The sequence below is a fragment of the Eutrigla gurnardus genome, assembly GCF_963514095.1.
Source record: "Eutrigla gurnardus genome assembly, chromosome: 6".
Taxonomy (NCBI): Eukaryota; Metazoa; Chordata; class Actinopteri; order Perciformes; family Triglidae; genus Eutrigla; species Eutrigla gurnardus.
Genome location: NC_139920.1, coordinates 29,246,197 through 29,264,645, shown reverse-complemented (window position 1 = coordinate 29,264,645; position 18,449 = coordinate 29,246,197). Strand labels below are relative to the sequence as shown.

At 43.3% G+C, this 18,449-nt stretch overlaps 1 protein-coding gene across 1 annotated transcript in view; it reads left to right on the top strand.

Moving 5' to 3' along the window:
• The window catches only part of sema6bb (sema domain, transmembrane domain (TM), and cytoplasmic domain, (semaphorin) 6Bb), a 117,853-nt gene that overhangs the window by 43,020 nt on the left and 56,384 nt on the right, over positions 1–18,449 (top strand). The window contains exons 2-3 of the mRNA XM_084011871.1: positions 11,848–11,972; positions 13,369–13,483. Of these exons, the coding sequence (XP_083867997.1) occupies positions 11,867–11,972; positions 13,369–13,483 (221 nt within the window). The 5' untranslated portion in view covers positions 11,848–11,866. The remainder of the gene's footprint in view (positions 1–11,847; positions 11,973–13,368; positions 13,484–18,449) is intronic.

The window sequence follows — 18,449 nt, the reverse complement described above, 5'->3', positions numbered from 1 at the left end:
CGGATTTAAAAAAATACAGACGTGATTTGCTCTGATGGGATGAGAGCTGAAGCAAGAACAGTGGGGGAAGGAGAGGAATGTGAGATAAATGCAATGAGGTGGAGGTGGAGAAGAGGTGGTTTGACGAGGGTGAAGACAGATTGGAGAGACTAGATGCAGATCGAGGCAGCGAGATGGAGACGCAGCGAGCGAGAGCAAGAAGGATAGAGACATATATGGCTGAGCTGGCAGCCTCCTTCGCTGATTAACATGCCTCTCAGACACGGTGAGAGGATCAAACTTGCACTCAGCCAGGCCTGGGAGTTATGCCTGCAATGCAACGATAGGGCGTAAGTGTGTGTGTGTGTGTGTGTGTATTTACGTCTTTCTTTCTGTTGGTTTGTTTTGAGTTTGGATCTACTCCCCGGCACACATACAAGCATGCGTCTTTGTTCAGCCGCCTTGTGTGCGCAGTTGTCAACCGGAGATTTCCCGTTTCTGTTGATTGACACTGCGAGAGCGACGGTGAGAGATGGCGGCGAGATGGGAATCCGGAGTCGCTGCAGCGTGTGTGAACTCGCGGCGGGATTGACACAGGTGGAATTTATCCGATTAAATTGGACGAGCAGGTGGCTGATTTGTGGTTAGAGAAGATAGAGCGGGACGGGGGTAACGAGGGTGAAAGGCTGCGGTGAAGGGGAGGGTGTTGGGTCCAGGATGCTGATGATGCACAGAGTTGTGCGTGCAAGCCCACGTGCACGACCGCAGCCTGCTGCATGTGTGAAGTGAACGGCTGGGGGACTTGCAGGCACACTATCTTCTCCAACGCCAGCGCTGCACTGCCGACCTTCCTCTGGGAGACGATGCTGTGCCTTCTTGTCTCTGTCGGGAAAGAGAAAATTGCTTTTAGATACTGTTTATGATGGGCGTTCACGGTGGAGCGCTTGACAACAGGATTTTCCTGTGAAAATAAATAAATTATGTGGTCATAGCCGAGGCACATATCACCCGAGAATTGTATAGCTTATATATTGTGTATTGTGAATGATTTCACTATCATATTCATATTAAATATGACAATGTTGACACCAAGCGGTGGCTTCATTTGGCAGCGTTTCATGAACTGTGCAGGAAGAGAGAGGGAGAGGTGGTAAACACCATTAGCAGACGGAGATACATACAGTGTGACTTCCTCTCTTTTCTGCTCTGTAGAATCATTTAGAACGACGAGTTCATGCTGCCTGATCACACATTATCCAAACGTATCTGTGCACTGTACCATCTCTGTTCACTCACTCTTTGTCCTGTTTAAGGGATCACTTCTCTAGACCTCTTATTATTTGCGGTGTCATCAATGCTGAAACTCCAAAGAATAGATATACCTGACAATACTATCATATCTGTCTATTCAGTACATTATAAAGCAGCCAGAAAGCTTAGCCGAGTATGAAACGCATCATTCCACCACTAAAGCTCACAAATTGACATTTTCTTTATTATTTATTTCTTGGGCATGCAAAGTAACTTACTGAAGTCTCTGCTGGTTGCCTGGCAACCTCATGGTCAAGACAAGAGTCCATCCCAGCAAAACAGTCCAGCACATAATCATGATAATAATAATAAAATATTACCTTCCAGAAACAGTTTCAGAGTGACAATAAATCCACAATAAAAGTGGTTATGATCAAAATAAATAGCTACAACGATATATCATCAGTTAAGAAAAAGCCATGAGATAAACATGAGTCTGAGGAAGAGATTGAAAGGGAGATAATGAGTTTGCCTGCCAGACATTCTCACAAAGGAAGTGCAACAGCTGAGGGGCCCGGACAGCAAAAGCCTGGTCACCTGTGTTAACAGGTTGGGATTATGGAACCATTAGAATGGCCTTCACACACACCTGACACACACCGGCAGCAGCAGCCAGACCATTCAAGGCTTTAAAAGGGTTTGGTTTATTATGTGCTAAAAGCCTGGAGGCAGCATTCTGTATCAACTGGAGACTTGGGATGTTTGGCTGGTTGATACCAGAATACATTTCATTGCAATAATCAAGTCTGGAGGCGATAAAAGCATGGATGACCTTCTAAGTCTGCGGAGGAAATGAATGGGCTGATCTTGGTGAGCTGTCTTAGTTGGGAAGAGCAGGACTGAGAATCAAATGAGGATTCTGAATCAAACATGGCACCCGGGTTCTCTTTACGTACATGGTTGGAGACGGCAGCCTGACTAGAGGTGAGATCATGAATGCTGATGGTGCTGGGGCTAGAGGGGGTTATGATTATTATTTTCTGATTTGGACTCATTCAGCAGCTGGACCCTTGTTCAGGACACATCGGTGGCTTCAAGGGAGTAGCCATCATTTCAGAAGTGAGGGGGATTGTTCAGGAATAAACCCACTTCTACTGAGTGATTTATCATCCTCACATTCTCTGTGTTGTTAAGGCTATCTTGTGACATTCTGATCGAGCATGTAATGCAAACCTTTCACGGCCCTTCATCCAGTTTTTAAAACCAGTGGAAATAAATGTGGCTTCTGTGGGTTTTTTGCAAGCTGTGAAATTTTCATTTCAAATGTTTTGCGACAGTAAAAGCGTAATGCACCTCCAACACCTGGAAATCTGAGGGTTTTATCTGCCAACATGTGAGCAGATCACAATAGTAATGGGATCTGGCTGGTGTGGTTTTAAAGCGGCCACAAAAGATCCATCCACTGCTGTCTCTTTCTGACTGCCTGACCCCTGAGTGCTGCTCTCTCCCTGCTGTCTGCTGCAATAATACCGATTCAAAGACAGATTTTCATAGCAAATGTTCTAGTGTTAACTCAGCTTTATTGGCATCTAATTAACTTCACATCATTTTGCTAACATTATCAACAAGCAACAGCACTACTCTAATTGACACGGTTTGTTTTGAAGAAAGAGTGCTGGCAGCTTTACTGAACATTATTACAATAACTGCCAGCGAATGTCTCAATTGAGTGACGTGATGAGTATGCCGCCATGTATTCATGGCGCGTTTAAGGACAGCTCTGAAAAACGTGTTACGACATGTAACAAATGAATTAAGCGGTTGTAAAAAGTGTCCCTACGTGCCTGCCAGGCTTTAACATACAGTTGTGTTTCATCAGCATAGCAGTGGAAGTCAATGTCAAGCCAACGCTTAATTTGCCCCAGGGGTAGCATGTACATGGTAAATTACAGTGGACCAAAAATAGTGCCTGGGGGACCCCACAGAATAGAGGACCATCTCCTGTAGCCTTTATATACCATGCTTAACATGTGGCCTCGTCTCCATTTGCTAATTGACCACTTCTTTCAATGAATGGGTGATACTGACGATGTGTTTTCCTGATGACCCAGCAGGTTGAGGCATTATTACATCAATGTTCATAATCACAATCCTAATAATAAGGATTCATCCTGTTCTCACCACATCACAGTTTTTTCCCCTCCATTATGGCTCATTATTTTCAAGGCGTCTTGCATAAAAAAGGGTGAAAATTGCTTTGCGGTTGAATCATTTATTGTTATTTACTCAGTACAAATGACTCATAATCACCACCTAATTTGCATTCTCCTCCTGTTTTTCTTTATACCTTCTTTTACTAGAAACGTACATTCAACTATGAGCAGCAGTGCATCTGTTTTCATTTTTCAATGCCTTCCACTTCCCCCTGAACGTTCTATTTTTGCCCGCCACCCAACCTCGTGTCCCCACTGACAGTCACTTGTTGCCATTACAATAAATCCACCTTCCTCCTGATTCACAAGCTAAAAGGGCAAACAGTCCCTGGAAGGGAACATATTGCCCTATTGGGTTACTCCTGAGTATTTACGCAAGATAATACATGTCCTTGGGGGAATTTTAGCTGAATAATCACATCAAGAGGGATTCTGTCATGCTGCAGAACCTCTTATTGCCATTAGCAAGGTTTCTGTATTATTTATAACCATGCTGGAGATTATCGCCCTGTGTGTTTTCCTTCTCCTGGCTTTATGGAGCCTCCAGCGAGTGATGGATGGGTTTGCTTTTAGCCTAACGTCAGTCTCCGAGTGTGTTTTCTTTTCATTTTTACTGCAGTGTAGCTGGGTTCCTCCTACATGGATGGTTTGGGTGTGATTTATGGCTTTGGCCCCTGATCCCTGCCCCGCTAATGATGGTTGTAAACCGGTGGGAAGCCAAAGGTCAGGCCTATCTCCTCTGTTGTGATGTGAGATGATGTTTCTCCTTGTCTTGTGAAGCATGTTGGAACTTAAAAGATGAAAGCAGCGAAGAGAAGTAAATGGAGGGTAGAAAAATAAAAGTTATGCACGGTGCAGGGGATAAAAGATTTATCTCAGCCACTCCTTCTTTGAGAGTCTTCCTCCTGAAACACAGACCTGCAATTAACCTGCAGACTTTGTCAGGCGATGCTGCAAAATCTTTGTTCCACTCCGTTGAGATCGCAACTACAGCTCCCCTGTCTCCCGGCGTCTCAGCAGCTGTAATTTTGAGGACTGTGAAGGTTAATGACAGTGACACAACTCCAAGGAGAGCGCCAGTAATGCTCAAAGATATCCATTCATCAACAATAAGCTTTTACAGGTATTACATTACTGCTCTGTCATTCGGCGCTCTTTAGTCGGGCTACCTCTCGCCCGTTAATGGCAGCGCATCCGCTGCAGAGAGAAAGAGTCAGAGATTATCTTATTCCAGCACCAACCTTTAAATCCCCTGGAATTATACATCCATTAGACACATGGTGCCTTGTAAAGAAGATACTGTACCTGTCCTCGCTGTCAGGTAGTGGAGACAGAGGACGTGTTCTCATGGTCTGCTTCGGATAAAAGGGGAGTGCTACAGAAATGTTTTCGTCCTCCTGCACATGCTGCACATATTTCCCACTACATAAATCCACGGTGTCTCTCAGCGCATGGGAAAACCAGTGTTCTGTGCATAAAGGTCACTCTTCATTTTTCATGTGCCGTGTACTCCCCCTTCTCTCTCTCTCCCTCAATCTATTCTCCCTCTCCCCCTCTCTCTTTACATACAACATGACGTTTTTTAAGGCTTCAGGATTTCGTAGTGATACAAATATCTAGTAAACAGACCCCAGGTCAGTCAGGTCCAGAGCAAAGAGAAGGAATCATGTGTGCATTTCGCTCTAGTGGAGGGAAATCCACCATGGTTTTTTTCTTAAGGCCTGAGAGTGAAACAGAGGGGGAAGACTTGGTTTCATTGAGAGCGTAAAGCCCAGAAGAGATTACATTTACATTTAATTTAGGGCATTTAGCAGACGTTTTTGTCCAAAGCGACTTACAATAAGTACATTTGTCAAAAGAAAGAAACCACAACATATCATTGCCGATAAAGTAAGAGCTAAAGTGTTAGATCCTCGTCTGAGTAAAGTAGTAGCTGTTCAGCAAGGATACCTTAAGAACAACAGTACCATGATCAAAGTGCTGTAGGTAAGAACATAGAAGTGCTATTTTTTGTGAGAGATGTGTGTGTAGCTTATATAGTGTATGTATATTAGCAAAACTAATAAAATACAGAGGGGAATACAGTCTGCTTTCCAAGAGTTTACATTTTGGAGTACATATTAAACAATCTGGCAAAATACCCGGACAGCTCGGACTGTACAAACCGAAACCTGCTTGGTCAACTTTTTGGTTTACGTTTGAACCAACCAGACAGTTTGTGTTTTATTGGTGATGTCGCTCTGAGACATAAGGCCATCATCAACAATGATATCCAGATTTATGACCTTTGTGATCCTCTTCATCCAGGAAGAAAGAGACTAATGAGAACATGTTCCTATTGGCCTCTTTCTCCTTCCAGCAAAATAATAGCGTAACAATAATTTGGTTTTGTCATTGTTGAGTTGTAGGAAGTTGTGGAACATCAAATTCTTTAAGTATTAAATCAACTAGTGACGTAAGAAGGTTGAGTTCTCCAGGGCACGAGCGTGGGTACTGTATCACGGTGTGTCCTCAGCATAATCGGTAACATGCCTTGCGTTTTCGATTTATGTGGCCTAGAAGCAACTTCTACAAGCTGAAGAGCAATGGTCCAAGTATTGACCCCTGAGGGACTCCCTTTTCCTACACCTAGCACAGAGATACTGAGAAATCATCATCCCTTTGGATAAGTTGAAAACCAGGCAAGTAGAGAGTCAGAAGTCTTTCCCTCTAGTCTACTCTTGGCAGAGTATGGATGTAAATCTGGCAATGCAAGTGTATTGGCTCTGTGCTCTTCCTCTCTTCTGTTGTTTTGTCTTTCTGCCTCTGTCATTCCGGACATTCTTTTGCTTCACTGTCTTTCTATCCGGTGTGACTCCCCCTCTCAGTGTGAATGCCTCACTTGTCTCTTTTTCACCTCTGTTTCTCTTCATCACTCCCTGTGGTGCATCGTGTTTTCAGTTTCTTTGTCCTGTTGTGTCTCCCCTTTCTCCGAACTCTATTTTTTTATATGTTTATGAAGCTGTGTTGATTTCCATCTGTGGCTTAAATCCTCTCTCACAGCATTCTTTCTTATTCTTTATTCCCTATCCTCATCACATCCCTGCCACGTACAACATCTTATGTTATTGCTGATTGTAGCAGCATCAGGCTATCACCTGTCATTGATTCTATACACTCCATAAAGCAGCCTTTTTTCTCTTCACTAGTATGACAATTAGGCCGGTCTCTGGGAAAGCTATGGGGTGTCTTTAAGTCTGCATAAAGAAAATGGAACAATCATAAAATCCTCCGCCACTTTCCCATGTATCAGCAGAGTTTCAAGTACCAAACTCTGAAGGTCATATTGGTGATGTGGAACAATAAAAGCAGAACAAAGTGGGGCTCACCCCTTGTGCCTGCGGCAAAAGGGTATTTATTTGAACATTAATTCCTCTTAAAAAGTTATTAAGTGTTTTAAGGATCAAGCCCAAGTCTTTTGGAAGTTTGAGCGTATCTCTCCAACAATAACAAAGGTTATTAGAGCTTGAAATCCTTGGGGTTGTCATTGGCTCCCCTCCAGTGTTATCTCTTTTCACAGAGCTTTTTTTTTTTGGAAACTGTGAAATGAATTAAATCAAGACGGTACTGTGGTACTACTATGTCATCTTCTACTGCTACTATAGCTTTGACAACAACTGCAATTCAAAATTTAAACCTGCATTAATTGAATAACAAGCTGTAAAAAACACTGAAAACTGTTGTCTATTTACAGTCACACTTGTGCTTTTTTGGAGGTACTTATTTGTGGGTTTATTATTGCGACTATCTCCTTTCACAAACAAGTAATCATGGATTCATTTGTTAATATAAAAATATTGATTAGTAGGGATGTAACGGTACAAACAAGTTCGGTCCAGGAGTCATTGTTTGGTGTGAGTCTTGATGACCCAGTAACCGCCACAAGCCATGCGAAGACCTCAAAAATTCCCAACTGAGGCTCCATACACACGATGAAAATGAGAATATGAACTCCTGATTATAATGTATAAAGCTGTAGACCTCATTAAATGGAACTCGTATCTCAAGTCCAGGAGAGGGGGTGCTGACACTCAGCCATAAATGTAAGACAGACTTAATATTACATTTTAGATGCTTATTATTTAGATTGTTTGAGATTTTTTTTGTAAAAAAAAAAAACCTTCCAAGCATTTTTCTGGCAATAGGGTTGGAAGATTCCAAGATTCCAATCCTTTGTGGTCCTGGGGAACAGCTGAGGACAGACATATCAGTCGAGCTCTACTGGGAACCCACAGAACGCTGCCGGTTCATTTGTGCTCGCCATAGTGTGACTGACCTCACCATTCTGCTTGTTTCACTCACCTCAGCATATCATGCTAACGTTGCACGAAGTGTCCAGGGCAGAACTCACAGCAGTCGAACTGTGTTCCACATCATCCGCATCAATCTACATGCCATGCCTTTGGTTTGAATACACAAACCGTTACACCTCTATTGATTAGTGCTGCTTTAATACACCATATATTTAACGCGCAATATCTGCAAATTCTATTTAAACAACAGTAATATTTTTGATGAGCATAAAAATGTAATTTGCCATGAAAAAGGGGATTTGAGTAAAAAAAAAGACAATGTTTGAATAAATTCCTCCCCTGTGACGGCTGTTTGAAGCTGGGCGACCAGTGTGAAAAGCGATTATCAGCTTGAGGACTGTGTTACCAATTACTGATACCTCTGTATAATACTTGACAGCCACTCTGTTAAATATTTTAATCATAAATACCCCAACTACCACAGTGTCCCCATTAATGCTGTTTCATTACCATTTTCCAGATATCTAGGGCACGCATAATCTTGATTTTCTTTCAACCGTTGAGTTTTTAGCGTGAGTAACTCACGGCGGTGCACGAAAACACATCAAGAACGTCGACGAAGCCGGGGCGAAGGCCGATAGAAACCAAGACGTAACGTGGCAGTGAAAGGGAAGCGGTAGAGAGACGGGGGAGAACGCAAGAGCCATGGCAACTGTAATAAGTGACAAAAGCATTTAGTGCCTTCATTTGATGTTGAGGTGTCCTATTTGCATGCAAAGTATCCAAACCCCTGCAGCAGAGGGTCACTATCTCTGTTCAACCGGCATTCAATTCCACATCGCAGGCATTCCTCACATCTCTTGTTCAACATCAAACCGCCTCCTTTTCCTTTTTAAGCCTCTGTTCGTTTTCGCTCGACTCATCTCTCGATCAGAACTGTATCCGTCCTCATTAGGGCTTTGCTGAAGACACTCGGCATCATTGATTGATTGGCTGGTGATTTATTATCTACGTTATCAGAGTTGGCCACAGTGGTGATCATTATGAGGTCCAGGGAGACATGGCGCCCTCCCACTTTATGTCTTTGTTTAGGAAATGACCCCCCTTAACACCCATAATCAATGAATCTGGGGCAAATGGACAAATCTGTGTAAATGGTGTTGAGGTGAATGGAGCACGTTTTGGGCGCCCTGTTTCATTAATAGTGGAGAAAAGATTGTTTGGTGGATGGGGCATCAATGCTCAGACTGAAGGTGCATTTGACCAGCTATTGTTTGCATTTTTAGTCACATGCCATCTGTATTTACTTGGCACCAAAATAAGTTGGGATGGCGCCTGAAATCAAGCTCAATCCCTGAATATGTTTGTCACAAACAACACAACGCTGGCAGTGTATCGTTTTTAGCATTCCTTAACTCCACGGAGCCCACACATAATGCGTCAGGTTCAATGTGACTTCAGTGACACATACCGGCATATCCATTTTCGAACACGCAGCGCTATTGCACCCTCAGGTCAAATGTTTTGGTTTAGTGTCTCCGACAAAGGGAGAATGTATGTATGCAACTTTCTCAGTGATTACGGCGTTTTACTGTGCAGCTTCTGCCGTGCAGCGAGGCTTCTGAATGGACTTGGCTGCAGCCATTTGTCATAATTACAGAGATGCTTTGGCTGCTGAACCATTTGTACCCCCCCAACCATACACACACACACACACACACACACACACACAACGTTATACTTGTGTATCTACTTATTCAGCTGCCCCATGAAATTGTAGCCCAGGGTGTCTAATTATACTAATCGAATGCGTACCGCCTGACATTTGTTCATACATTATTAATAGCAGAAACAATAGAATCTGTGATTAGATATAGTGACTTCCTGACTTCTACTCCCTCTCTCTTACTTTCCTCTCTTATCTCTCACTCCATCTCCCTCTTTCTACCCTGTGACCTCCTGTCTTCACTCTGCAACTCTTTTTCCCTTCACCTCCTGTAATTTGACTTGTGGGTGTTGAGTAATTAGCATACCTCCCACTTTAGTTCTGATGTCAGAGCAGGGAATGTGAGAAATGTCCCATAAAGATTATGTGTCCTGATAAGGTTATGTCTGGGACTCCATTAAAGAGATGGGCTGCACAATGGCTGTTTGTATCCGCTGGGTGAGAGAGAGAGAATGAAGGGGGAGCTGTTTCCCTTTATTATGCCCTTTAGTTAAAGGTACTGTTAAGGTACTTTTAACTGGTTGTGAAACAGTCTCGGTTTAATACTGCCTGTACCTTCTTACGTAAACAGGATCATTTATTCTTAATGATTGTCATTGGTGGAACCAGGTCAGATGACATCATGCAGGTTCACCAGATACTCCTTCAGATCAGACCCAGATCCGGCTTAGCTGCCGTCTTTGACTTGCTTCCGTTTTCTAAAAGCTTCATCTACACAAATTAAAAGTTATCCTTTTGTAGCTTTGATCTTTATTTTTTATTAAAGGTTGTTTGGGATGTCCCTCATGTCCAATTCAAACAAGAGAGCATGTAACCTTTAAAAAGCCTCAGCAGCCTTACTTGGTCTGGTAGGACCAGTAGCTTATGGTGGCTAATGTTAGCGATCTTATTTCCTGCCCAGGGACTGCAGATGGAAATTAGCTTATAGCTAACTCTGGTTCTAAGAAACTATGCAATGTACCTTTCAAATAAATAAATAATATATACGTATATCGCTGGTTCCCTGACTTAATGACTCTTTACTCGTGGTACTCGTACCCTCTGCCATGTTTTAGCATCAATTGTGGCAGCAATGGCTGCAGAAAACAATGGTATTACATCAAATCAGTTTTTCTTTTTCAGGGAGGTGCACAATGTTTTATCATCATTCATCTTTTATATTAACAACCTTACAAGTTATTCATACGAGTTACAATACACAAGAAGTTCTCTGCCAATTAAGCTTCCAAATGTACAACACAGTTCAGTGCACTTGAACTCAACAGATAAGACATGAGGACGGACACAAAGCAAGGGTGCATAGTGGATATTGTCCATTGTGGCGTTTGCTTTTTGCATCGTTTTAGAGGAGTTTTGCATACAGAAATCCAACCTCGACTATTCAAATGTGAGATGTAGCAATTGTGCATGACTGAACGAAATGTTTTTGTGTTGGCAGCCGTCCGGATGGAAGGCCTCGCCACTTGATTTACAAAAAGCAAATTACCCTCTGTCACATTCACTGTTAAGATGACAACAAGATGAACATCGAGTTATGGGGTTTTGTAAATTATGTGTTTGTGAAATTCCTAGGAGAACAATTCCATGCCAGGCTCTTATGGAGAGGGAAACATTGCTAGATAATTACAGATGAGTCAGAGCTCAAGAAAAACACCAACTTTGATAATAGCGCCTGTTGGACGCACATTGAAATCCACCACACACACACGCCACGGCAGCCAAATTGCAGTAACAGCAGGCCAGTAGCCACCAGCCGGTCTTGGCTGAAGGCAATTCAGAGAGCTTTACTTCTCAGAGGGAGAGGGCTAATACATTTTCTCGATGGATCGTGTAGGGTAACTTAATTTGGAAATAATTTCTATTTCCACATGAATCACATCCGAGACCTGCATGTGCCTCGGTACCCGCCCCGTTGAAAAATCCCAACAGTTTAGCTCCGCCGTCAGAGAGGTGATTTGCGTCGCTGGCAAGCATTTCATTGAAGTAAACCACCACCGCCACCACCCCCCCTCTCAGCCTCTTTCATATCCTGGGTAATGCTTGATGTGTGGAGCGTTATTTACCCTTTCACTCTACACATTCCCCATTCATCTATAGGCCACACATTGCCCTCTGTCATGCCCAAGATGTCGCCCTTTGCCTCCTTCGCATTTTTTCTCAGCCGTGTCATCGTCGGTGGGATGTTTGATGTGGTCAATGTAGTGACACAGAGCTGACCCTGGATGAGTCAATCCCTCGCTCTCTCCCCTCACATCGGGGCAAAGAGACAGAGACGCTCTGGGAAAACTTAGGAATATTTCTCCATGTATGTTAATGCTGGTCTCACTCTTCTGCCTTATTTAACAACCTCTCACATCCTTTTCTTCCTCTTTCTTTATTCCCATAGAGTCTGCCGTTGTGTTGCTATGGCGACCAAGGCCCCTCCCTTCTTCCTGCTGTGTTGGCTGCTCCGGACGGCCAGCCTGGCGTTCCCTGAGGAACCGGGGCCCCTCAACTTCATCCCAACCGAAGGTATTGACTCCCTGACTTTCTCGCCCTCAAGCCGCCGACTCCCATGCGTGTCTCTCTCCCAGGTCATGAAGTGTGATGTGTGGGGGGTCGCGGCCCGACATGCCGGGTGTTGAACTGGGGGGGAGGTGTTGGGGTCACCGTGTGGGCTGTGGAGGTCAGACAGCCTCTCACACGAGAGGTGATGACTGGTGTCCGGGTCTGGAGGTGTGGGGTCGTACTCAGGAATGAGGTGTAGGAAGCTCTGGTGTTCATGGCTTTCCCTCACACACACTCAAGACACTCAGGAGACACTCAGACTTTCAGTCTCCACCTCAACTTGGCAGTCTCCAGCTCAGACCCGACCTTGATTGATTGCAGTTCAATAGTATTGATTGATGGTTTCCCATCCGAGTCTAGACCGCTTACGTCGTAATATCGGTACCAAAAGGTAGATTTTAGAGGTCGTCAGGCTGTTAGGCAGCGTTGGACTCGGCAGATCGGGTCTACAGCAGGTAATATAAAATGCAGGTTCATCTGGATGGTCGGACATGACAAGTAGAGGAAGGTGGTTGGTCCCTGGAAGGAGTGACATCCATACTTTGGAAGAAGAAATTAAGGCAGAGAAAAAAGAGGTGAATAAGAAGAGGAAATAGATGAATGGACTGTAGGGTGTGATTCACAAAGGTAATGATGAAATAAGACGATAAGAGGATATCAGATTAAAAAAAATACTCACTCACCTCAGTCAAGGTCGAGACAGATAGCCATACCGGTAATCCATCTGATTTATATGCAAGTGTAACTTCTACTTCTTTCTTTACTTTTTTCTTTGTCTTTGTGGGACAACATGGTAAAAACATGCTGAAAAAGCTCCACTTCTTCTATCTTTGATTTCTTTCCCATAAGGAATCTCTGCCTTGATGTTATCCCTGTCCTCTGAAAGTCTTTGAACATTTTGTTTTACCTTCTTTTGATGTTTCTGGAAAAAGTCACCTGTCTCTGCACGTCTCTCTTTTTGAATTATATGAATCACTCTGCAGAACACGTCTTGCCAAACTTGTCAACCACAAACAGAAGCAAATGAACAATTTATCAAAAAGTGAGCCCCAATCAGTCAACAAACACAACTGAATACAACGTTGACATCTGACGTATGGCTCTGACATCCTTCATTTTCCCAGGATTATTTGTTTCCTGTATTTCAGTCCTGGCTCTGCTCGGCGTGTGCTTAATGTAGCAGATACGCTGCTGTTTCAGATGCAGGGCTCAAACTCTGTCACCTTGATTACCCGTTACTGCTGCAGAACTGTCACAACAAACTAACACAAAACCACTTTAATGGTGACTACTTCTGTCAAAGACGGATGTCAGTCTGGGAATCGGCCATGACGTGTCTCCGTCTCCCGTTCTCCGACAGTGGTGAGAAGACACCCGGTGTTCCTGGGCCGACCTCACCGGACATGGCTGAGACAAGAACCTCTCCACATCCAGAGGGTCCTCCAAATCAACCGGACGCTGTACATCGGAGCCAGGTACATCACAAACACGCAAAGACACATTTATACTCAGAGAATAAGCCCTTAATTTGCCTTTGAATGCAGCATGGATACACTGGGAAATCTGGGACATGTGATAGACCTTTGTTTGCTTACATCACACACGTAAACAAGTCCAAATATAGCTCCGTCAGAGCCAATTTCAGCTTTAATATCTGTTGGATTGACTGTTACTGCATTTGTTGCCAAGCAGCATTAGCTCCGTTCATTGGACGTTATTTTAGAAGTCTGAACCTCAAAGCTAAATTTACACGAAACATCATCAGTATGATAGCTTCAGAGATGTGAGTGCTCCTTGTTGGATGTATTCATTTCTAGTTCCAACACTTTGGTTTGTGTTTATACATACTAACTGTTATTATATTCCCTTTCTGTGCGGCTGGCACGAGTTTTGGACTTTTTCCACTGATTAAGGAGATTTTATTGAATGTATTGATTCCTCTTTTTGCCATTATAACGTGACCAGACCTTAACAAACAATTGCATTATTTAAAGTTACTATGAGGAGCTTTTAACTGGTTATGAATCATTGTAATGCTGATGCCTCTGTATGAGATACGAGATAATCAACGAGAAGATTGGCTATTTTTATATAGTTGTTCTTAATTCTGTCATCGGTTACTGTGGGTCACACTCAGACGAAGTCAGGCCCACCGGGAACTCATTGAGCTCCAGCGAGGTATTCAGAAGTGACAGAGCCAGGTCAAGCTCCTGCAGTTGCAGCTCCGGCGAGGTAGCACATTCGCAGCGGGAGGTGGAGAGCTCCATGCACCCACAGCAGTGGCTCCTCCTCTGGCCAGGAGCAGTGCTTCACCTCCCCGCTGGGAGCCAACGCCACGCTGCTGGGGAGCCAGGCCGTCGTACTGGGCTCGACTGGAAGGAAGGAGAACTGGGCAGACTGTCAGACCCTGCAGCAGTACAATTAGATGTTTTCTAAATTGACTCTGGTGCTCTGAAACACTGAAAAATCAACCCAAAATGAAAGTTCCTCATAATAACTTTAAACATTAAAGGAGGTCAATTATTGTTTCATAATTAGAAGCACTGTCACTCGCTACGAGTTCTGTAATCTGTTCTGATTTCTCTGTAAAATGAACATATGACTTATCTGAGACTCAGCCGAGTAACAAATCTGTTACAGTAGCTTCATTAGTTCTAGTCTTCATACGACGCTTGTCTCCATCTGCCCGATCGTCTGATGAATGTGCTGATACTGGACAGAAGCTCTGGAGGTCAGGAGGACCACCTGAGGACGGCCTGCTCAGCTGCACCCGTTTGACGCCGTAATGCTACATCTGTTACTCCAACCTGGAGCAGACAGAAGTAACAGGAAACATACATCTCAAGATTTACTACCTATGTTGTCCAAAAAAAAATCTTGAAACATACTGGAAAAAAAAAAGAAAATGAGACACAGTCTGTTTCTACATATGGCACTGGTTATTTGCTGTAGTGGCAGTCTGAAAGACTGAAGTGGTTTCCAACAAGAGACGCCACTGTGGTCCAGGAAATGACCCAGTCCCTGGCCTCCAGCTGGTCTAACCTCACTGCTGAGAGTTGGTAGTAAATATATCAAACTATGTGAGATGGTTCCAGCCATTCTGTCTGCGCTGAGGGGGTCTGGAAGCACACACACAGCTACAGCTACTGCAGTCTACTTTCAGATATAACCAGAGCCACCAAGCAGCCCGAGAGACATTAATTCCAATTTACAGCTGCAGAGATTTTTACTGAAAAGCAGAGGTAAACTGATATGAATGTCTCCGCCAACCGGATGATAATGAAACGCCAGACTGACGGGCGTAAAGACGAGAGAGGCGAGGGAGGTTTTTCTCGGCAGTGTCAGAGATTCACAGAAAGAGCTTTCACTGGAGTCTATTTAAATATTTCTTGTTAAGTGGCTAATCGTGTTTGTGGCTTTCTGACAGCAAATGATCAGCCTAGAAAGACACAGATCCACGTTGGAACGCCTGAATGTGCCTCCGCAGGGGGGCCGACTTTTAAAATGTGTAATATCTAAATAAGTACCTGGGTGGTGGCAGGTACAACTGCCAAAAGCTCCTCCAGAGTGCACGGCGTGATAAGACGCCCCACTCATCCCAAAATCCTGTCACCATTAGCAGAGCTGCTCCTCAGACTCGAGCGCTGCTAAATCCCAGCCTCGAGCTCCTGCTGAGAGCAGCTCCCCGTCTCCGTCCTCGTCCCGTCCTCGTCCCGTCCTCGCTCAATGAAAGTAACCTATGTATTTGGCTGCTGGCGTACAGCGCCTCGCTGTGTTAAGCCCCATTTCATTGCCGTCCAGATGAGCAGCTGTGGATCCTGTGGTCTTCAGCCTCCAGACGCATCCAAAGGGCTAATCCACACAAATATAAACCAAGTGGAGAGCCTTAATCTATTGATGAGATTACCGACGGGACGAAGCCAACTCTCGACTTCCAATTGTGATAAAGATGGTTTGCCGCGTGGCTCTGTATGTGTTTTGCATTAGGGTGGAAAGGGAAAGTGTGTTGACTAGGGGTGAGTATTGGCAAGAACCTCACGATACGATACGTATCACGATACTTTGGTCACGATACGATACGTATCACGATATAGCGATATAAATAAAGATGAAAACACAAGTACCTGTATATGTACATCAGATGATATTGATCAGAGGACAAATTGAGTCAAAACTATTTCATTCAAAACAGCCTCTCCATTTTATTAATTCCCATGAAATTCACTGGAATAAATATTGAAAATAAAATGAAAAAGGATAAATGACCCTGAGTGACAATGCACAATAATAATAAATAACGTTTCTCCTTTTGTGTCGCTATTTGAACACTGAACTGAAGAGGTCATATTAAAATAATGTAGAGGTATATGTGTAAACATTAACCTATTTTTTTATTTTAATTTGATCTTTACAGTTGAAAAATCTATATTGTATTGGGCGGCAAAGTATCGCAATATATTGCCGTATCAATATTTTTACCCACCGTACTGCCGGCCCACCTACTGCCGGGTTGGTGGTTAATCCGTTTATTAGCACGCTGGCACTGACCTCGGAGGTCACGGGAGATCATGCAGCAGTCACAGCCAGGTCAAATGCCTCGCGGCAGACGGACGCGGAGACGCTCGCTCGTGGCAAAGAAGCTTGGGAGGTAAAGCTGCCGGCTGCTCAGCTGTAGGGAGAGTTCAGCACGTAGACGAGGACGACCCCACATAGACTCCAAACTATAACGTGTGCACTCGACTCGCAAATTCTTTAAACTAGAATTTTGGAAATCTTCTGTTTTAAAGAAAATATAACTGGCACTGCAACCAAATGATGAATTATTTAGCATTTGGCCTGTGACAGTATGAATATAGCAATATTAGCCCATATGATGTCATAAAAGAGGTCAATTTATAAGGTTAAATATAACAAGTCTCTTCATTTTCACACTAATATAAACATTTTGCTTTGTATTGGCTGTGCATGAACCTCTAGGTGTTTGTGTTTTCTAGGTATTTTGAAAAACATTTCTTGTCTAATTTTCTAAATTATGAAGATGTAGCCGTCTAAAGTATACAGACAATGTGTGAATTTAATGCCTGAAGAAGGTCTTTTTGAAACGTGCAGGATTTTTCTCAATGCACATTTCAGATTTGAGAGTTTGACTCGTATGTGATATCAAATAGAGTGGATTCTCAGTCAGGTACATATTTACAGGTACCCAAATACATGCAAAGTCACACACAGACGTGCCACAGAGAATTCTCTCCCAGTCAGTAGAAGTGTCAGGGTAACTAGGTGGTCCGCTCAAACCTGTCCACTTCAAATTCATCCGCTGGAGCAGCTTTTTGCTGCACACTATTTACCGACTCAGAGGAGCTCAGCGCTGCTCATCCGACTCGGCTGCTTGCAAAAAGAAGAGCAGTAAGACTAAAAAAGATATAGACGAAGACTTGGCGGCTTAAGATGTCTTGGCCTTGAGTCTGCTGTTGTTTGGCCGGCCAAAAGGAGAAAGTTCATGAGCTGGTCAGGTCCAAAAATGTAGGAAATGTTGACAGTTTCTCTTCAGATTCAGTGTTGACTTTGTATTAGCCGGGTCAAAAAGGGTCGGAGGCCTTTATGAAATAACAGCTCACACACACACACACACACACACACACACACTGCCATTCAAAGAAAATAGAAATAGGAGCCTTGTGATTTGTAGCTTTTGGAGTTGGATTTTGTGAGTCAAGGCACATTTGTAAGTTATGACCTCATGATTCGAGGCTATTCGTGGCTGCATGCGTATCCGAAGAAAAATGAAACCTTTACACGGATCACATTAGGGGTGGGTAAAAATATCGATACGGCAATATATCACGATACTTTGCCGCCCAATACAATATCAATTTTTCAACTCCAAAGATCGATTTAAAAAAATTAAATAAAAAAAAGATTCATGTTTAGACGTGTTGTGAATGCAGTACTTTATCCTTTTTCATTTTTATTTTCAATATTTATTCCAGTGAATTTCATGGGAATTAATCAAATGGAGAGGCTGTTTTGAGTGAAATAGTTTTGACTACATTTTTCCTCTGATCAATTTCATCTGATGTACATATACAGGTACTTGTGTTTTCATCTTTATTTATATTGCAATATCGTAATATTGTGATACATATCGTATCGTGACCAAAGTATCGTGACCAAAGTATCGTGATACGCATCGTATCGTGACCAAAGTATCGTGATACGTATCGTGATACGTATCGTATCGTGACCAAAGTATCGTAATATGTATCGTATCGTGACTAAAGTATCGTGATACGTATCGTATCGTGACCAAAGTACCGTGATACGTATCGTATTGGACCAAAGTATCGCGATACTTATTGTATCGTGAGGTTCTTGCCAATACTCACCCCTAGTTCACATGTTAGTCCTCGCCACATGCACTACGCGTTTAAAGCCACTAAC